This window comes from Globicephala melas, chromosome 10 (assembly GCF_963455315.2).
Source record: "Globicephala melas chromosome 10, mGloMel1.2, whole genome shotgun sequence".
NCBI lineage: Eukaryota > Metazoa > Chordata > Mammalia > Artiodactyla > Delphinidae > Globicephala > Globicephala melas.
In genome coordinates, this window is record NC_083323.1 from 63,795,244 (window position 1) to 63,817,949 (window position 22,706).

General features: G+C 37.4%; 2 protein-coding genes across 2 annotated transcripts; both read left to right on the forward strand.

Annotated features, from left to right (window-relative positions):
- Nucleotides 1-5,798: 5,798 nt before the first annotated feature.
- LOC115841276 (olfactory receptor 8S1-like) lies at nucleotides 5,799-6,734 on the forward strand. Its single transcript, XM_030835013.2, is given in 1 exon segment — nucleotides 5,799-6,734. A coding segment is annotated over 1 exon segment (936 nt).
- A 1,057-nt stretch (nucleotides 6,735-7,791) lies between these two features.
- LOC115841278 (olfactory receptor 8S1-like) lies at nucleotides 7,792-22,321 on the forward strand. Its single transcript, XM_030835014.2, is given in 3 exon segments — nucleotides 7,792-7,853; nucleotides 21,375-21,449; nucleotides 21,451-22,321. Coding segments are annotated over 3 exon segments (1,008 nt in total).
- The last annotated feature ends 385 nt before the right edge of the window (nucleotides 22,322-22,706 follow it).

The following is a 22,706-nucleotide window of genomic DNA, read 5'->3' on the forward strand; positions in this document are numbered from 1 at the left end:
ATTGTTAACTGTAGTCCCTGTGCTGTACAGGAGATCTCAAGAACTTACTAATGTTGTATAATTAACTTCATACTCTTTGACTAATACCTCCCTCTTACCCCTTCCTCCCAGACTCTGACAACCCCATTCTACTCTCTGCTTTTATGAGTTTGGCTATTTTAGATTCCTCATATAAGTGGTATCATGTAGTATTTTTCCTTCTTTGCCTGGCTGATTTCACTAAGTATATAGTCCTCCAGGTTTGTCCATGTTGTTGCAAATGGCAGGATTTCCTTTTTTTAAGGCTGAATAATATTTTATGTATTTATGGCATTTTCTTTATCCATTAATCTGTTGATTGACACTTAGATTGTTACCATGTCTTGGCTACTGTGAATAATGTTGCAATGCGGAAGTACAGATATCTGTACAGATATCTCTTCAAGATCTAGATTTCAGTTCCTTTGGAAATATACCCAAATGATTGCTGGATTATGTGGTAGCTGTATTTTTAATATTTTGAGGAACTTCCATACTACTTTCCTAAGTGACTACCAATTTACATTCCTACCAACAGCATGCCAGGTTTCCCCTTTTCTCCACATCTTCACCAACAAGTACTTATTTTTTTTTTGATAATAGCCATCCTAACTGGTATGAGGTGATATCTCTTTGTGATTTAGATTTGTATTTCACTGATGAGTAGTGATGTTGAACACCTTTTCATGTACCTATTGGCCATTTGTATGTCTTCTTTAGAAAAATGTCAATTCAGATCCTTTGTTCATTTTTTAATCAGATGATGATGATGATAATGATTTGCTAATGAGTTGTAAGAGTTCCCTATATATGTTGGATATCAACCCTTTAACAGATCTATGGTTTGCAAATATTTTCTCCCATTCCTTAGGTTGCCTTTTCATTTTGTTGATTGTTTCCTTTGCTTTGCAGAGCGTTTTGGTTTGATATTGTCTCGCTTAGTTTATTTTTGTTGTTATTTCCTGTGCCTTTGATGTCATATTCAAGAAAACATTGACAAGACCAATAATAAGAAGCTTTCCCCAGTGTTTTCTTCTACTAGTATTATAGTTTCAGGTCTTACATTTAAACTTTTAATGCATTTTGAGTTAATTTTTGTGTACGGTGTAAGATAAGGATCCAATTTCATTGTTTTTCATGTGGATATATAGTTTTACCAATACCACTTATTGAAGAGACTGTCCTTTCTTCATTGCATACTCTTGGCACTCTTGTTGGAGATTGACTTTGCATGCATGAGTTTATTTCTGGGCTCTCCATTCTGTCCTATTTGTGTGTACGTTTGTTTTTTCTGCCAGTACCTAACTGTTTTTATTATTCTAACTTTGTAATAAATTTTGAAACGGGGGAGTGTGATGCATGCAGCTTTCTTCTTGCTCAAAATTGCTTCAGCTATTTAGGGTATTTCTGTGGTTTCATATGGATTTTAGAATTGTTTGTTCTGTTTCTGTGAAAAATGCCATTGGTATTTTGAAAGGGATTGTGTTGACTCTGTAGATCACTTTGGTTAGCATGGACATTTAAAAAATATTATTTCTTCCAATCCGTGAAGACAGAATATCTTTCCATTTATGTGTGTCTTCTTAAGTTTCCTTCATCAAAGTCAGAGTTTTTACTATAAAGATCTTTAATCTCCTTGGTTAAATTTATTCCTAGGTATTTTATTCCTTTTGGTGCTATTGTAAATGGAATTGTTTTCTTAATTGCTTTTTCAGCTAGTTAGTTGTTAGTGTATAGAAATATAATGTTTTTCTATATTGATTTCATATCCTACAACTTTACTGAATTCATTTATTAATTCTAACAGTTTTTTGTTGTACTTAGGGTTTTCTATATATAACATTGTATTATATAACAATAGAGACAATTTAAATCCTTCCTTTCCAATTTAGATGTCTTTTTTTTTTAACATCTTTATCGGCATATAATTGCTTTACAATGGTGTGTTAGTTTCTGCTTTATAACAAAGTGAATCAGTTATACATATACATATGTTCCCATATCTCTTCCCTCTTGCATCTCCCTCCCTCCCACCCTCCCTATCCCACCCCTCCAGGAGGTCACAAAGCATCGAGCCGATATCCCTGTGCCATGCGGCTGCTTCCCACTAGCTATCTACCTTACGTTTGTTAGTGTATATATGTCCATGCCTCTCTTTCGCCCTGTCACAGCTCACCCTTCCCCCTCCCCATATCCTCAAGTCCATTCTCCAGTAGGTCTGTGTCTTTATTCCTGTCTTACCCCTAGGTTCTTCATGACGTTTTTTCCCTTAAATTCCATATATATATGTGTTAGCATACGGTATTTGTCTTTCTCTTTCTGACTTACTTCACTCTGTATGACAGACTCTAGGTCTATCCACCTCATTACAAATAGCTCAATTTCATTTCTTTTTATGGCTGAGTAATATTCCATTGTATATATGTGCCACATCTTCTTTATCCATTCATCCAATGATGGGCACTTAGGTTGTTTCTATCTCTGGGCTATTGTAAATAGAGCTGCAATGAACATTTTGGTACATGACTCTTTTTGAATTTTGGTTTTCTCAGGGTATATGCCCAGTAGTGGGATTGCTGGGTCGTATGGTAGTTCTATTTGTAGTTTTTTAAGGAACCTCCATACTGTTCTCCATAGTGGCTGAACCAACTTACATTCCCACCAGCAGTGCAAGAGTGTTCCCTTTTCTCCACACCCTCTCCAGCATTTATTGTTTCTAGATTTTTTTGATGATGGCCATTCTGACCGGTGTAAGATGATATCTCATTGTAGTTTTGATTTGCATTTCTCTAATGATTAATGATGTTGAGCATTCTTTCATGTGTTTGTTGGCAGTCTGTATATCTTCTTTGGAGAAATGTCTATTTAGGTCTTCTGCCCATTTGTGGATTGGGTTGTTTGTTTTTTTGTTATTGAGCTGCATGAGCTGCTTGTAAATTTTGGAAATTAATCCTTTGTCAGTTGCTTCATTTGCAAATATTTTCTCCCATTCTGAGGGTTGTCTTTTGGTCTTGTTTATGGTTTCCTTTGCTGTGCAAAAGCGTTTACGTTTCATTAGGTCCCATTTGTTTATTTTTGTTTTTATTTGCATTTTTCTAGGAGGTGGGTCAAAAAGGATCTTGCTGTGATTTATGTCATAGAGTGTTCTGCCTATGTTTTCCTCTAAGAGTTTGATAGTTTCTGGCCTTACATTTAGGTCTTTAATCCATTTTGAGCTTATTTTTGTGTATGGTGTTAGGGAGTGATCTAATCTCATACTTTTACATGTACCTGTCCAGTTTTCCCAGCACCACTTATTGAAGAGGCTGTCCTTTCTCCACTGTACATTCCTGCCACCTTTATCAAAGATAAGGTGTCCATATGTGTGTGGGTTTATCTCTGGGCTTTCTATCCTGTTCCATTGATCTATCTTTCTGTTTTTGTGCCAATACCATACTGTCTGGATGGATGCCTTTCTATTTCTTTTTCTTGCCTAACTGCTCTGGCTAGGACTTCTAATACTATATTGAGTAAGATTGGCAAGAGTGGGCATCCTTGTCTTGTTCTGATCTTAGAGGGATAGTTTTCAGTTTTTCACCACTGAGTGCGATGTTAGCTGTGGGTTTGTCATATATGGTCTTTATTATGTTGAGGTATGTTCCCTCAACACTTTGCCGAGAATTTTTATCATAAATGATGTTGAATTTTGTCAAATGCTTTTTCTGCAGCCATTGAAATTATCATGTGTTTTTCATCCTTCATTCTGTTAATGTGGTGTATCAGATTAATTGATTTGTGTGTGTTGAGCCATCCATGCATCCCAGGAATAAATCCACTTGACCATGGTGAATAATCCTTTTAGTGTACTGTTGAATTCAATTTGCTAATATTTTGTTGAGGATATTTACGTCTATGTTCATCAGGGATCTTGGCCTATAATTTTCTTTTCTTGTGGTGCCTCTGTTTGGCTTTGGAATCAGGGTAATGCTGGACTCATAAAATGAACTTGAAAGTGTTCCTTCTTCTATTATTTGGAAGTGTTTAAGAAGGATTGGTATTAATTCTTCTTTAAATATTTGGTAGCATTTACCAGTGTGTGTTGGCTCTGAAATCATACAAAAACAAGCCTCATCCCTGGCTACAGTGAACCCTTACTTGAGTTCCCTTCCAAGTTGCTTTGTTCTGGGGTGATCTCAGGATGAGCCCTGGGAGCCCCCATGAACAATGTTGCTATACACAAGAGTGAAAGAGGAAGAATTTAAGAAAGTATCTCCTTTATCCTGATGCCAAATTACTGTAAATAAATGTCCAGATATTGTCCACAGTTTATCACTTTACATTATTAGTATTGAATCCATCATAAATATTAACTTTCAATATGATTTTCTATTTCTTCCTTACAGTGGTATTCTCAATGTTGACTTCACAAGCTAAACAGTTTTATCACTTACTGGATCTGAAAGTGCTACAAACCAGTGTACCACTGAGAATTCAAGTAATTGGGTTTTATTCCTCACCTGGGCTTGGAAACTCAGCTATTTAGTCAATGACTGGACAAAAGGATAGGTTTCTGAGTCTTCAATGATGAATTAAATGAACTAGTGTTGAATTAGAACATCAAAGGCCAGGATGGGCCTCTAGATTGAGGCCAGAGTATTGAATAGTTATATTGAGACTCAGGTGAAGTCTAGAATATCAAGATAGTGTGGGAATATATACACAAGTCTTAAAGTGTGAGGATAGAGTTTAGATGACCACGTGGGACCTTAAAACCTGCCAGAATGGCTAAGACATCACATGCGGTGACTACATATATTATTGGATATATTGGTTTTAGAGTGAGCATGGTGTATCTACCCAGAGCATTGTTCTATTACTGGGAACAGCTTCTTATGACTCATTGTAATCATAGCATTGCCTACAAAAGCCCACCTAAAATATCACTGGGCATGATAGTCTAGGCTACCAGTTTTTTAAAAATTTATTATAATTGTATTAATGTATTTTAAAATTAAATGATAACATGATGCCACTAAATAAAACGAGAGAAATTTAAAACAAGAAAACTCCAAAGCAATTTAATTCCACATTCAGTCTCTAAATTCCTTCATGTCATATTGTCCTCCTACCCCCTAATGGTTTCTTACACTTCACCTTGGCCTCTATTCCCATGACTGAACACTTAATTTTATCATTATCATGCTTTTATAATTTCTTGTGTGCACGTGGGCATGCTCACAGACATACACATACATAACCAATGAATTCGTTTACACTTTATTGAAAACAAATGGAAGCAATCAAGATGTAAATTTGCTTAACTTCCTTTCCAAATGTAAATTTCCTTAACTTCTTGCTTCCAAATGTAAATTTCCTTAACTTCTTGCACTCTTGACCTTCCCTCCTTGACATAGAATAGACAAAGTGCCTCTGCTCCTACCTAAGTCCTTTTCATCTAGATTTAATGCTCTATTTCTCAAGTAATTCACTCCTGATTTTTTTTCTCCATATTTCTCTAATATCAGCAAACTTTCCTTTTCAAATTTATCACTCTGAACCACATAAAAATACTCTAGCTCAAAAACAGATTATAATAAAAAATAGTAATATAGTTGATTTAAAACATCAATGGTACGATGATGACCAGGAAGTGAGCTTTTAAATATCTGAATGTGGATTGTGAGACAGTAATGAAAAAACATTTATGCAGAGTAAGATCTAGGTGCTGGGGTAACTGAGAGGCATTAAGGGACTTTTGATGGATCTTCTTTGTTTGTTTTCCAGAGAGAACACTTCTCTATATGGCAATGAAAAACCACAGTGCTGTCAGTGAGTTCATTCCCCTTGTACTATCTATTGACCCCCGTACTCAGGCTGTACTGTTTGTGCTGTTCCTTCTGATTTACCTCCTCACTCTGATGGGAAATGTCTTAATGCTGCTGATGATTAGGGCTGATTTTCACCTCCACATACCCATGTACTTCTTTTTGAGATGACTCTCCTTTCTGGACCTTTGCCACTCATCTGTCACAGTCCCCAAGATGCTGGAAAATGTACTTTCTGAAAGTAAAACCATCTTTGTAGAGAGCTGCCTGGCTCAGGCCTTCTTTGTGTTTGCCACCAGGGGCACTGAGGCATGTCTGCTGGCTGTGATGGCCTATGACCACTATGTAGCCATCAGCTCCCCTCTGCTCTGTGGCCAGGTGATGAACAACCAGCTCTGTACTGGGCTGATGTGGGGCTCCTGGGGCCTGGCCTTTGTTGATGCTCTCATCAACATCCTCCTGGCTGTCAATTCAGACTATTGTGAGGACCAAACTATTCCCCACTTCAGCTGCAAGCTGTCTTCTCTCTTCCATCTTTCTTGCTTTGATACCTCCACCAGTTTCACACTCCTGCTCTGCTCTTCTGTCTTGCATCTCTTTGGAACCTTCATTATGATTGTTTCTGCCTATGACCACATTGTCTGCACTATCCTAAGCATCAGCTCCACCTCAGGCAGAAGCAAGGCCTTCTCTACCTGCTCTTCTCACCTCACTACTATTATTTTGTTCTATGGCTCAGGTTTCCTCAGCTATTTCTTGCCAACCTCAGGCTCCACTCTGGAGATGATCTTCTCCTTGCAGTACAGTGTGATTACTCCCATGCTGAATTCCCTCTTCTATAGCCTACAGAACAAAGAGGTGAAGGAAGTTATGGGAAGAATGTTTAGAAAATATTTTCATTCTCTCTTGTAGTGTACACAAAATGATAATGAAAGAGGAGCTGAACTATTGCGCTACCTGATCAAACAATGGACTTTAAGGAGAGTTGTTTGGTTGTCCGTGCTGCCAGATGTTACAGGGAACATAGTGGCATTTATTTCCTTGGAAATACTTCTGAAAAGGACAGGAAACTCTTATCTTAGGATGATTCAGGTTCAGTCTTATTTGGGTTATCAGATAACCCTCTTTTTCAAGGGATCATTTTGTTAAAATGTTAATTTATTATTCATATTATGTGGACATCTGTTGCTATCGTTGCTTATTACTTCTTCATGCTTCTTCATATAATTACACTTCAAGTCCACAGGAAGACTGATTTTCTCAAATTTACATGTCCATAAAGTGAGGTGATCCTATAACCCACGATAGACTAACCATTCTACCCTTTCTCCCAGCAGTGAATTGAGGCAAGGTGTGAAACGAAGACCCAGGTGAGGTTATTTAGAATCCTTCTCTAGGAAATTCAGATATTGAGCAGGAAGAAACAACAACAACGGCAACAAAAAACCCATCATTCAGAATAAAGTCAATCTGACCATAGTGCCTAAAGAGACCATGAAACCCTGTTCCCCTGGCAATTGTCCTTTCTGAGGTCGTATTTTTAATAGATATGGTAATAATAGCTAATTTGTTACATTTCTTAACTCATGTCACAAAGTGCGTTAAGTTCCTGGGATAGACAGGATGGCCTCCTGAAGGTGATCTCCTAATCCCTGGAACTTGTGAATATGTTATGTGACGAAAGGGGCTGGGCAGATGAATAAGGTTATAGACCTTAAAAGGGGTCGAGTAGTATAGATTATCCAGGTGGGCTCGATCTAATCACATGAATCCTTAAAAGCAGGGAAACTTCTCCAGCTGTAGGCAGTTATGATGAGGCGGAAAGGGAAGGTCAGAGATAATATAAGCATGAGAAAGACTCAACCCACCATTGCTGGTGTGGGTCCATGAGCCAGAGGTTGTGAGTGGCCTCTAGAAGCTGAAAACAACCCCCAGCCAAGAGCTAGCAAAGAAATAGGAACTTTAGTCCATGGAATTCATGGAACTGAATTCTGCCAACAACCTGAATGGTGTCTCTCCTAGATCCTCCAGGTAAGACCTACTGACTTGACTTTGGCCTTGTGTGACCCAGGGCAAAAAATCAGTTGAGTGCACCCATATTTCTGACCTAAAGAACTATCAGAAAATGTATTTGTGTCATTTGAAGCCACTAAGTTTGTGGTAATTTGTTATGGCAGCAACAGAAAACTAATATAGTACCTTTTATTTATCCTACTTAGTTATCTCAACAGATACATGAGATAGGTTTATTGTGAGCTTTCCTTTACGGATGAGGAAATGAGACTCAGGATGTTTGTATGCTGTTCAGCGATTCATAGCAAGGAAATGGTGGAGCTGGAATTTTAACCCATGCAGTTTGAATCAAGTCCACACTCTCAATCACTGTAGTGCTGCTTCCATTAAGTCTATGAGGCTCGCAAATACTTTCTATAATTATATTTGCTATTGGATTCAGCTGCTTACAAAGAATGGTAATTAATACCACTAATACCAAAGGTGAGGTTCAAGCAACAGAACTTTGGTGAAATGCAAAGTATTTAGATATTTAGTTAAGATTTGGGAAAAGACAGTAATCACTATGCTGCCCTTCCTCTTCTATCTTGTGAACTATCCTTTTTTCCAAAAATGTGTTTTCTCTCTTTAATCAGGTTATTTGCGGTCAGTTTCTGTTTTTTTCAAAGAAAAATGATTGGTTTTGAAATTGGAACTGGGAGATTGATTTGTAGGCAACAAATATCAGGGAAGTGAGGATATGTAGAATTCGTGATTGTGCTAAGACACGCACAACGAAGTGAGCCGTCTGTCCGTCGTTACTGCTTATCATATGTAATTGCCACTCTTAAGATCCATTGCCTGAGACCATGGACACTGTGCTAATAAGCCTTTCAGTAAGGGAAAGTTGCTAAAATTAAGCAAGTACAAGAGAAAGAGGAATGCCAACACCACAGTGTCTTCTGTTGTCAAGACAATTATTTCTTGATTTTTTAATTTTTATACAATTTTTAAAGGTTACTTACCATTTACAGTTATTACAAAATATTGGTTATATTCCCTGTGTTGTACAGTATATCCTTGAGCCTATCATACACCTAATAGTTGCATCTCCCACTCCCCCGCCTTTATGTTACCCCTCCCCCCCACTGGTAACCACTAGTTTGTTATCTGTGAGTCTGCTTTTTTGTTGTTATATTTTTTAGATTCCACATATAAATGATATCGTACAGTATTTGTCTTTCTCTGTCTCAGTTATTTCACTTAGCATAATGCCCTCCAAGTCCATCCATGTTGCTACAAATGGCAAAATTTTCTTTTTTATGGCTTAGTATTCCATATTTTGTGTGTGTGTGTGTGTGTGTGTGTAACACATCTTTATCCATTCATCTATTGATGGACACAAGTTATTTTCATGTCTTGGCAATTGTAAATAATGCTGCTATGAACATTAGGGTGCATGTATCTTTTCAAATTAGTGTTTTTGTTTTTTTGGGCTGTATACTCAGGAGTGGAATTACTGGGTCATATGGTAGTTCTATTTTTAGTTTTTTTGAGAAACCCCCATACTGGTTTCCACAGTAATTGGTTGTGCCAATTTACATTTCCACAGACAGTGTTACAAGGCTTCCCTTTTCTACACATCCTCGCCAGCGTTTGTTATCTGTAGACTTTTTGATGATAGCCATTCTGACAGGTGTGAGGTGATACCTCCTTGTGGTTTTGATTTGCACTTCCCTGATGATTAGTGATGTCGAGCATCTTTTCATGTGCCTGTTGGCCAGCTGCATGTCTTCTTTGAAAAAATGTCTATTTAGTTCTTCTGCACATTTTTAAATAGGGTTGTTGGGGAAAAAGTTTGCAAATGGTATGACTGACAAGGGATTAATATTCAACATATATAAACAGCTCATACAACACAACATCTAAAAAACATCTCCTGATTTTTGACCTTAAGGTTCAGAATGAAGTTCAGGGACTTTCTTTCACTGTGCTGAAAGAATACCTTTCCTTTTATAGATGTAGAGCAGAGACTATTCAAAAATAACCCAGAGGCTGACTCAGTGACTTCACTACGGCAGCAGGTTGCTTATCAGAGAAATGGATGTTGACCAGGGAATTACATCATCTCAGCATCATGGAATATCAGAATAGTGACATCATGGACTTGGAGGACCTGGAGAACCAAGAACCTCCAACCTCTCTAAAACCACCATGTTTCCCTTGCCTCAGCATACTGTGACTCCCTAATGGAATAAAGCTAGTTACTCCTCATAGCCTAAATTCTTCCCTGTCGCTTTGTTGAGGTCCAGGAGCCAAAACCAACATGGCCTGAAAGATGAAATCAGAATGAGAAAAGGAAAGAATTACATGTTGGAAAGAATATAGTACTAGATGAATTTTTATCTCCAATAATCTAGAGAATATTTCTGGGGATAAATTTTATTTTTTTCTTAACAAATAAGAGTAAATTTAATTTCTATGTAGTGTTGTTTTTTGAACCATTTTTATTTATTTATTTTTATTCAGACATCATTTTACATAAACACCTGAATGGGATCACATCATACAATATGTTTCCTGTTTTTTTTGGCTTGCCATCCTTTCCACATTTTCTCCTACTTATTCTCCACTCAAGGTAACCCATGTTAATCACAGAGTATATATCTTTCTTAGCTTTCTCTGGGTTTATATAGTCACATTCAAACTTCCATACACATATACATATATGTATACATATAGAAGTTTTCCATCTCTGTTTAAAGACTGTATAAATACACACTTTTTATTCTGGTTGCTCTTCATTCTTTAATAATTTATAAAACGTACTACACTTCAAATGCCATAGCTCTAATTCATTTTTCTGTGTGTCAGCATAAAATTCTACTAGTGAATGTGCCACAGTTTCTAAACCATTCCCCTATGTTTAGGCTCACTCTGCTTCCATTTTTTAACCACTGCAAAAATGCTACAGTAAACATTTTTGAGTACATAACATGAAATTTATTTATTTTATTTCAATTTGCATTCCTCTGCCACTAGGCAATATTAACATCTTTTCACATATTAGTTGGTCCTTTGCATTTGATCTTTTGTGAAGATTATATCCACAGCTCATTTTTTTTCAGCTTGTTTGCTGTTTATTTTTATTTATTTATATTTTTTGCCGTACGTGGGCCTCTCACTGCTGTGGCCTCTCCCATTGCGGAGCACAGGCTCTGGACGCGCAGGCCCAGAGGCCATGGCTCACGGGCTCAGCCGCTCCGCGGCATGTGGGATCTTCCCGGACTGGGGCACGAACCCATGTCCCCTGCATCGGCAGACGGACTCTCAACCACTGCGCCACCAGGGAAGCCCTGTTTGCTGTTTTTAATCAAAGTTTTAGAGCATTTCACATTTCATGTATATTTACATTTGTATTCTATGCAGCAGGTGGTTTTTTTCTGTTCTGCTACTTGTTCTTGTTGTGGTTTATGGTATCTTTTGCCATGCAGAAGCTTAGTTTTTATATATTCATACATAATTTATATTCTTCAAACAATAAATCTCTTTACCCTCTGAGATAAAGGTCTACTTCACTTTGAATTTAAAAATAGTTCCCTAGATATACTTTCTTAGACTTAGTTTTAAAAATTTGTTACATTTACATCTATAATCATTTGGAATTCATGTTTGTACTTACTTGGTGTGAAATAGATGTCTAACTATATTAGGTTATGATGGATAACAACGATGACAGCAACATTTAATAAATAAGCTATTCTTTTCTAACGGAACTAAAATAGCACTTGAGTCACACATTAAAATCTGAGATAAATTTATAGTTTTTAATTTTTTGATCAATGTTCTATTCATCTTTTAGTTAAAATATTATATTGATATTTGGCAAGATAAGTCTCCTTCAACAACATCCCCCCACAACCACTATTTTTCTTTCTCATTATTTTATATGAGCTCCATTATTTTATATTTATATGAGCTCCATTATTCTTATTCAGTTTCAAAAGAGTACTATTTTGGGATTACGATTTAAATGGCCTTAAATTTAAAAACTAGTTTGGGGATAGTAGACATTTTAATGATGTTGAGTCATGCCAGTAAGAATACTTTCACAACAAGAATATTTCTTTCAATTTGTTAGACATCGTTTATATCCCTAAATAAAATTTCATAGATTATCAGGCCATTCTTATTAAATGTACCCATACATCTTTAACGTTTCTGTCACTATTGTAAATGAGATGTTTTCCCATTTTTGTTTTTTACTGTTCTTACTGTTAGTACAGTGATAAGCCGGCACATTTTATATATTTACTACTGTATCCAACGTGGTAGATACTGTGGAATGCATTTGCACCCTTTCAATCCTATTCTAGTGTGTAGAAACTAGAAGGTAAAAATTGTATTTGCAAACTCCACTGGATCAGGTGTCAAGAAGGTTTTTTTGAGGTTTCAGTCAGACACATTCATTGAGATGATAATTTGAACCTGAATCCTGGGAGGAGCGAAGCAAGATGTGGGGCATTCATTTTGCTGACCTAGATCATGGCAGAGGTGGCATGGCTCTACAGCCGATAACTGTGAAGTCTCACTGATTTAGCAGCTTCTACAATAGTAGAGACAGCTTTTGGCTAGGTTGAAAGTAGTATGACTCTACACTCGACTGCAGCAGCAGAACTTTCCTGATTCCCTGGCTGTCTGCAACAGTGGCAGCAGCTTTTTCTGTTACAGCAAAGGAGCGATTCTAGGTGCTGGGTACTTTATTAACTAAGAGATCATCCTGGTGCTGCCTCCTCCAGCCAGCCCTTCTTGATGATTTTTTTAAGTGCTGATTCCTGTATCAAATTTCTTTCTGTGATTGCAGCTGAACCCAATGGATGCAATAAGCCAGAGTACCAAAATCTTATTAACTCTTTGGTTTTTCTTTTACTATAATTGCTTAAGTTTCCTAGACATGCAACTATACAACCAGGAGAAAAAAAAAAGAAATACCTTATAGTCTTCTTTTTCAATATTCATATAGTAATTTCATTTCTATTTTTTTTGTGAAAACTTCTAAAATAATATTTAATAATGGTATCAATGGGAATCCCTGGCCTATTCTTGAACTTAACTGATATTGTTTTAGTGTTTCATATTTAAAATAATATTTCCTGTAATTGTTGATATCTTTATTTTATTTTAGTTTCTTTCTATTCCTGTTTATTATCAATAGATGCTGAATTTTACAAATTACTTTTCAGCGCCTATTACTATTGGCGTACAGTTTTACTCCTTTGATGTACTGATGTTGTCAAAGAAAAATTGCAAAAAAGCAAAGAAAGGTATGTTGAAAGCTATTGCAATAGCGGAAGAGAGGCCAGAACTGAGTCTGAACTCAACTCCACTGAAACAAAAGGCAGTAGGGTTTTAAGAATTGGGGTGACTGGGAGATCGTAGGCCATCTGTATTTGCTAATTGGCTTTACCCAAAAGAAAAGTAAACTTTCTTGTGTCTTCATGACAGGAGGTCGATTTACGACTTAGACCAAGGTGCCCTAGTAGTCAGGCTCCTGCCCTCCCACAGAAATGGAGAGGTAGCTGCTTATCTTTCTTGATGATTACATTTCAAAGAGATGGTTCCCAGACATTCCTGGGTTGTAAAATTGGCAAGAGGCCTTTTAAAATATTCACATCACAAAAGGGCAGAGAAATGATTTATAATGACAAGTTTTCAAAAGTAAAAACTCTAAGAAAAAGGAGGCCAGGGGCCTAGAGGCAGGAAAAAGCTCATCTAAAGATTAGTCAAGCTGAAGGAAATATTAAGGCCATCTTGGTCAATGCCATGTTTTTGGTATCAAGCTTCCTGATATTGAACCATCCTTACATTTTGACGTTAACCATTGTTCGGTTTTATTGAATTTTAGTTTGATACATTGCTATGTTCCATTTGCTAATAGTTTACTCAGAATTTTTGTATCATTCATAATAGATATTATTCTATAGTTTTCTTTTCTGGTTATCTTTTTGCATTTTATATTAATAGAATTCCCTGTTTGTGGTAGAAATTGCTTGTTGTCACCAAATATCTGTTATCCTTTTTTGTCTCATCACAGAATTATTACAGTTCTTTATCCAGGCACATGTATATACAGAATAATTCTTTAGCCAGTCTTTCTTAGAGGTATATGTGACAATGTGATTAAAATCAGACCAATGAGGTATACAGTGAAAGTTTCACGGAATCATTCTTGAAAGAGTGCTGTCTCTTGCCGTTCTGCACGTCTTTCTTATACCTTCTCCTTGTTGCTAGACTGCATGTATAATGCAGAAGCTAGCATACCCCTGTTGTCCACTACATGACTTTGGGAATGGAGGTCACTCATACATGTACAAATATAAATTGCTGAGATGCTGAAGATTTGGGGCAATAGAGCTATCATACCCACCCTGAATTGCCACCTTCAGACTTTCACATAACAAAAATAAAATTCTGTATTGTTTAAGCTATTATCATTTTGGTCTCATACTTGTAAATAAATTTTATCCTAAGGCGTATAGAATTTGACTTCAGGAAGTGGAGTGCTCCATGTAACCAAACCTATAATATGTGTCATAGGTTTGGCACAAGCAGTTAAGCAACAGGCAGCAAAGATTTAGAGACGGCTGACTAGAAAGTGCAACACACTGGTTAAGCTAGAGTAAATTATGTGACCAAAGTTTTATCTGTGGCAGCTTGAAAGACAGAGCCCACCTGCTGACCGATGACATAACATTAGAGGAAATGATAGTAAAAACATAAGATATTGGTGGGTGTTGACCGCCTTCTGCCAATTTTGGCAAAGTACTATGAGAAATAAATTCTGGCTAGGACTCCTGCCTGCAAACAGAAATGGAAGGAAATACAGTTTACCAAGTTAATTTCTGCCTATAGTTAATCTATATTAACTGAGAGTTCTGTAATTTAGTGTCTTGCAGGAGTGAAATATTGGTTACTTCTCTATCTGAAACTGATACAGTGGTAAGCATTGGTTTTGGTGCAATGGCCATAATAGGAGATAAGACTAAATTCCTTCCACACAAAAGGACGAAAACATGTATCAATTTACATTCCCACCAACAGTGCAAGAGGGTTCCCTTTTCTCCACACCATCTCCAGCATTTGTTGTTTGTAGATTTTTTGGTGATGCCCATTCTAACTGGTGTGAGGTGATACCTCATTGTAGTTTTGATTTGCATTTCTCTAATGATTAGTGATGTTGAGCAGCTTTTCATGTGCTTCTTGGCCATCTGTATGTCTTCTTTGAAAAAACGTCTATTTAGGTCTTCTGCCCATTTTTTCATTGGGTTGTTTGTTTTTTTGATATTGAGCTGCATGAGCTATAGCTGATTCACTTCATTATACAGCAGAAACTAACACAACATTATAAGGCAACTATACGCCAATGGGGAAAAAAAAGACAAAAACCTACTGGCAAAACAAGGTTTGAGTGTTACTTTCTCACTTAAGCCTGTTGAAACAGATAGGCTCAAGGTAGCCCAACTCATAAGAGTGCGGGGAGGTGATGCAGATCATGCTTGCTAAGTAAAATTAAGATAATAGGGTCCTCAGACTTAAAAATCAAGTCTATTCAAGATTTAGAGCTATGATCACCTACACAGGGACTAGAAGCTTGCCTTACAAAAACCAGTGTTAGATCAATCCCTAAAGAAAATTCTAGGTGTTGAAGCACCAGGTGTCAATAAAAAGCAAGCAGTGAAAGCTCTGCAGCTGCTAAGCAGGACATTCTCTCCAGTGCTCATCTCAGATGTGGCTGTGCAGGATAATGGACAAGGAATATTCCTGAGAGCAGAGCCAGATACTAGAGAAGGTGATGGATTCAGGAGATCCTGCTAAAGAGGAGAACCAGGGCTGTAATGCATGCTACAAGCTTACTTCACTAAGGCAGGAGTCTTCACAGTTTCTGAGCAGATTTGAAAACTGACTGCTACTATTTGTTGCAGAAATCCATACAGTTTTCCTGTGGAATATGTACATTCTGTATTTAGCCGATTTGATTTATTGTTGTGTTATTTACCTTGTCCTGTCCCACACTTTGTCTTAAGACTTGAGCCCTTTCTTAAGCATCTTCATAAGTGGAGTTGTGTACTTCATGTTGCATTACGGCAAGAGAAATATGATATTGGTTATTCTACTTATTTTGATGACAGAATTGATCCGTGGGTTCAGGTGATGATAATCACATCTCTTAATTGTAAAGTTCCCCAATTAGATATTTACTTATATATTTATAAACCATTTATGACCATTGCCTGTAGCAGTTATTTCATTAGAAGTTTCAAAATGGTAATTTTCTAATTTTATTATTTCTTCTGCATTTATTGGCTGGAATTCATCTGAATAAAAGTAAGTTTTCATATCCATTAGGGTTTCTTTGATTACTCTGAAATATGATTCATACCAGAAGTCATGACAGCTGCTTTATTTCATTTTTTTAACATCTTTATTAGAGTATAATTGCTTTACAATGGTGTGTTAGTTTCTGCTTTATAACAAAGTGAATCAGTTATACATACACATATGTTCCCATATCTCTTCCCCCTTGCGTCTCCCTCCCTCCCACCCTCCCTATCCCACCCCTCCAGGCGGTCACAAAGCACTGAGCTGATCTCCCTGTGCTATGCGGCTGCTTCCCACTAGCTATCTATTTTACGGTAGGTAGTGTATATATGTCCATGCCACTCTCTCACTTTGTCACAGCTTACCCTTCCCCCTCCCCGTATCCTCAAGTCCATTCTCTAGTAGGTCTGTGTCTTTATTCCCATCTTACACCTAGGCTCTTCATGACCTTTTTTCTTTTCTTAGATTCCATATATATGTGTTAGCATACGGTATTTATTTTTCTCTTTCTGACTTACTTCACTCTGTATGACAGACTCTAGGTCCATCCACCTCACTACAAATATCTCAATTTCGTTTCTTTTTATGGCTGAGTAATATTCCATTGTATATATGTGCCACATCTTTTTTATCCATTCATCTGATGATGGACACTTAGGTTGTCCTAAGTGTCCTAAGTGACACTTATTTCATTTTTTTTAATTGTAACTTTCAGTGCAGCCTCCATTGATGTCCAATGAGTTTTCTCTTTCTGTTCTTTTATCAATTGATTAATTGAATGATTGATTTTACATTGTCATTAAATCATGTCTTTTTACATATTCATGTGTTTTAATCAATTTCAGTCATTAATTTTCATTAGAATACTCCATTTTTGGCCTGTGGGCTGGTTGCTGTGACCTTCTGATGACGATAATAGGCTTTGATGCCTTTCTTACTTTCTGGCACACACACACAAAAAATCCCAGATTTATTATGTGCACTTCCTGTCCTAAACCTGTAATCAGCCACTTTTCTAAAGAATCCTAGTTCCTTTAATAGTATTTGGAAACTAAACTCAGGGTACCATAGGTGATCACTACTACTGTATCATAACTTCTAGGCTTTTTCAACGGACAGAGCCTTTTAAAGCAGAAAACAATGTAACAAGTTCATAAATATTTCAAACTCATATTTAAGATTACAAAGACTCTATTTGATTTTATATCGTCTCACGTTGTTCTTGTGCTGAAATATATATTCCTAACAATATTAGCATAATATTTGTTTTATCTTTCAAATGTACATCTAATAGTTTCAAAAACAATACCAATATTATTACTAATAATAATGCTACTGAATGAAATAATCTCTCACTGAGTCAGCCCAGTCAAAATTCTACAATCTAAGGTCACCTGAAATAATTCTTTTCCATTGTGGTTATGTCACTACTTTGATATACAGCTAAGCTCATTTGTTTAGTTTTTAATTTTAGGATTTTTAAATTTAATCTTTTTTATTTTATAAAATTCAGAAGTTTTACTCAGAAGTCAATACTATAAAACAAAGTACATTCAAACTGGTGTCACTTTCATCCTTGTTTCCCCCACGCTGTTAGTTTTCTCCATCCTCCTACATGTAATCATTTTTGTTTTTATTTTATACTTCCAGTGTTTCTTTTTTGAAAATTAAACTGTGTGTATTGTATGCACATGGGTGTGTGCTTGCTACTCAGAAGTTAGCATACTATTTAGACCACCCTGCATTTTGCTTTCTTTACTTAACAATATATCCTGGATATCGCTCCATAGCAATACATAGAGATCTTTCCTATTCCTTTCTACAGCTTAAAAGTACTCCATCGTGTGAGTGTCCAGTCTCCACTTATGGGTATCTGTGGTGTTTCCAACTTTTTGCTATTATAAATGGTGTCCCAATGAATACTTTTACACAGATGTACACATGAACCTTTCTTCCAGCCTTACTAAAGTGACATGGGGCCATTTACCCAGGTAACCGCATACAGTAAATTATGAAAACCTCTTGACATCTACTTAATATTAGCCCTTGAGATAACAGTAATTCCTTGGCATCAAAAAACGTCATTGCTGTTCCTGTACTTCATAGAGCCAGCACCATTCTGATTCCTACGGATATTTTCTGGGTGTAGTTAGACCAGATATCTTTAACAACTGGATACTTCTCCCCTACTGGCTCCCTGACCTATGAGAAATAAGAATAGGGGAAATCACAGGAAAGCTATTGAAGCTATGTCCAGCTTGTACACTTTACCATCATCATCTATTCCTTGCATAATACAATAATTTTTAAAAGTTACCTCACTTGATTAATATTAATACTGATTAACATTAAATCCAGTTGAATTTCTCATACACATGAGAAGCTAACCTGGAGGTTAGCTGTGAGTCTAGTTTCAGATCCCAAGTGAATTCTCTGAGGGTCCACATGGCCTGTATGTCCCTAAAGGAAAATTCTGGCTTTCTTCGCAGGTTCAAAATTCCCTTCTCCTACCCTTCCTCTTTTCGGTTCCCAGCAGACTAGCAGGAAGGCTCATCTAGGAGTTCAAGTTGATTGTTTCAGTTCACAAGTTGCAAAGCTCACAAATGAGAAAATCCCTTATGTCTTTTTAAAAGTTCAAGCTTCTTAGCAAATGAGTCTAGACTTTAGCTTCAAGCTGTAACTTCTAGGGATATAGATTATTGAACCAGTCCTCTGGGTTCCTTAGTTCAGCCTAAACCAACTGCTCTTTTAATTGTCTAGACATCAGAATCCTTTGTTCAGATAACACCATCAGCAACATATTTAGCGTCACTGAGGAAAATGTGTGAACTCATGATCTTGTACTCACTGACTCACATAAGCTTGAGACACTATGAGAGAAATTAGTACAACCTGTCAAGAACTTGAAATTTTCAAGATATTTCTCCTGTCTCTTCTTCAAAGCCATGACAGGGTAAGAGTTCAAATAAGATTCTGAACACTTTCTCTACAAATGACATGCTTTTTGGAGCCTGAGCTAATGTATTTCTTTTTTTCTCCCCTCTCAGCTGCCTAGAAAGAAAACTATGTCTATTCCCAGAGTTAGGAAGTTATGCTACATCTTTTTCTAATGAATATCACTTGATCTCTAATCTCTTCACCTACTGACTCAAAGCTCCAGGATACTGTTTCCACCAAGAGAAGCCAAGAGTATGAAAATGTTCTACTGAATCCTCTGATGCTTTGTCCTCTTCTAACCTACTCCTTGAGGTACTTCTTTCTTCCCTATACTCGCTTCCTCTCTTCTTGCTTCCTAAGAGACTTAGCTTCCCTTTGAAGACTCTCATCTCTTCACTGTTCTCCAGCTAAACACTGCTTCCAGGTCTAGGGACAGCTCTTCTGCAATATGGCTTCATATCATCTCTTCCCTAACATGCTTTGATCTACTCCTCTGAAATACCCTTCTTCTTCTTCCTCTTTCTGGTATGCATTAATAATTACAATATGTCAGAAATCTTGTTTCCAGCTCTTTATGTGTAAGCTAATTCAGTCCTTCCAAATGTAAGATATATATTACTTCCCCCAAGTTTACTCAATTTACATGTGGAAAAATGATGATTTAAAAGAACAAACAATATCACAAAAGTTAAACAGATAGTAAATGACACAATTGGGTTATACAACACATGTCTGTTTCTAAATTGCAAGATGTTGGCAGCATGCCACTGCACTTACTGAACTTCAGGCATAAAGCCTGTGTTTTATCTTGGAGCAGCTGAGAGCAGCCCAGATAGGGATATGGTAGGACATTAGGAACACATTTCCCACTCTTCATGCCTTAAACTCTCTCCTCATCAACCACAGTCTTAAATCTGCAATTCAAATAATTAATCACTAAAGAAAATGGAGTAAAATTAAAAAACAAAAAACAGGAAAAAAGTCCTCACCACACTAACTCAGCAACCTAGCCTTTGTCCTCTATGGGGCCAGAGACTGAATCTTCTACCTCATCTTAGCCACCTACTCCCACAATAATGCCCATCACTTTGTCATCAGGAGTACTTATACCTACAAAGTCTGAATTTCAAGCATCCCTCTATCTAACGACTATCTCCAAATCTTAAAATTTGCTTAACCTAGTGTTCCTACATAAGCAATTCTTCAAACCCGAACCAATGACTGTATGACTTTTGCCCTAGCCGTACTCCTCTGCTTGGCCCCCCATTTAATTCCTTGCACAGCCTTGTTTCTATGATGCATTCACTTTGTAAGCATGCTTTGCTTCCCTACCTCTTTTTTTTTTCTTTATCACTGCATGTGCCTGGAAAAAAACAAACCCCATTTAAAGCCAAATATCTGTCTGCTCCACACATGTGCTTAAGCATCTAAATACTACTGTGACAACCACACACTTGTCCAGATTGGTTCCAGAATCTCAAATAGGCAAATGTATCACCAGTTAATCCTACTGTATTTCCTTAGTAAATAGTTTTCCACTTGGTATACCTGAGTTTTGTATTCTTGGTTCATCAAAATCCCTTACGGCCACTTCGCTAAAACCACACAACATACGTACACACACAGATACATAGATAGATAGATAGATAGGTAGGTAGATAGATAGATAGGCAAACTCTGTTCATGGTCTCATCTCACAGTTCTTCAAAAACTTTGCAGCAATCAGAAAGTCTGTCTATTTCAGCCATAAAATCCTCCAAGCTAGCTGCCTCAGTCCCCACTCTCTATAACTTCCCTCCTATTTACAAAAGATAAAGAGCCTCTCCTCCTATGTATGGACAAAACTCCACCTGTGCTCTCTGGATCTCATTCCTTTTCCCTTTCTCAAGGACTACACTTCTGCTGTTTACCTCTTACTCTGCTGCATCAATAAATTCTCTCTCTATTTCCACTGACTATACAAAATGTTTTCTGTATTAGTACCCATCTTAAAAATAAAAGAAAGAAACCTCTAGAGACATAAGACGAGGGTCTACAGATTTACATAGGGAGTTGATAGAGGGGTGGTAGAATGCCATCCAGCAATATCAAAGTTATCATGATGATTAGGAAGTTAGCTTAAGAATATGTGAACATGGTTTTCAGTATGTTGTGAAATGATGTATATGAACAAGAGGGCTAAGTCAGTGGGGTAACTGGGAGGTGCAGAAGGAGTTTTAATGTCTTTCTCTCTTGGATTCCTAGGGTAAATCTTTTTATCACTATGGGAAACCACAGCATGTTCAGTGAGTTTATCCTCCTTGGGTTTTCTGTTGACCCTCAACCAGATTCTGCTCTTCATGTTGTTTCTGATGATTTACCTCCTGACTCTGTTGGGGAACCTGGTAATGTTGCTGGTTATCAGAGTTGATCCCCACCTCCACACACCCATGTACTTCTTTTTGGGACAGCTCTCCTTTCTGGACCTCTGCCATTCATCTGTCACAGTCCCCAAGATGCTGGAGAATCTACTTTCTGAAAGTAAAACCGTCTTTGTAGAGAGCTGCCTGGCTCAGGCCTTCTTTGTGTTTGCCACCAGGGGCACTGAGGCATGTCTGCTGGCTGTGATGGCCTATGACCGCTATGTAGCCATAAGCTCCCCTCTGCTCTATGGCCAGGCGATGAACAACCAGCTCTGTATTGGGCTGGTGTGGGGCTCCTGGGGCCTGGCCTTTGTTGATGCTCTCATCAACATCCTTCTGGCTGTCAATTTAGACTACTGTGAGGACCAAACTCTTCCCCACTTCAGCTGTGAGCTGTCTTCTCTCTTCCATCTTGCTTGCTCTGATACCTCCACCAATTTCACACTCTTGCTCTGCTCTTCTGTCTTCCGTTTCTTTGGAACCTTCATTTTAATCTTCTTCTCTTATATCTGCATTGTCTCCACCATCCTGAGCATCAGCTCCACCTCAGGCAGAAGCAAGGCCTTCTCTACCTGCTCTTCCCACCTCACTGCAGTGATCCTGTTCTATGGCTCAGGTTTCCTCAGTTATCTCTTTGCCAACCTCAGGTTCCCCCTGGAGATGATCTTCCCTTTACAATACAGTGTGATCACTCCCATGCTGAATCCCCTCATGTATAGCCTTCAGAACAAGGAGGTGAAGGCAGCTATGGGAAGAATGTTAAGAAGATATGTTAACTTTTTCACATAGAGGACCAGAGGAACAGGACCATGGAGAAGCTAAACTACTCTGTAACAAAATACATAAATGGAAATAAAGATTTTTTTAGCGTTCTTAGAAACATCTTTATTAGAAGTGTTCTTAAATCCTTCAGTACGTGAGGACTGTATTGAAGGATGACTTCCATTCACTGATATAATACTGGTCTGATCACAGCTTGCAAGTAGTGTTCTTAGAAACAAGGGATTATTTCTTGATTGACCATCATGCCAGATGTTAAAAGATATGTATGTGTCAGAATCTTAATAATGCTTAAGAAGGCAGCAAGCTCTATTCATGGGATGATTAGTGGTCAGCCCTCTTCAGAGGATGAGAAGTAGGTCAGGTAATTTTACAACATATTGTTTATATATTT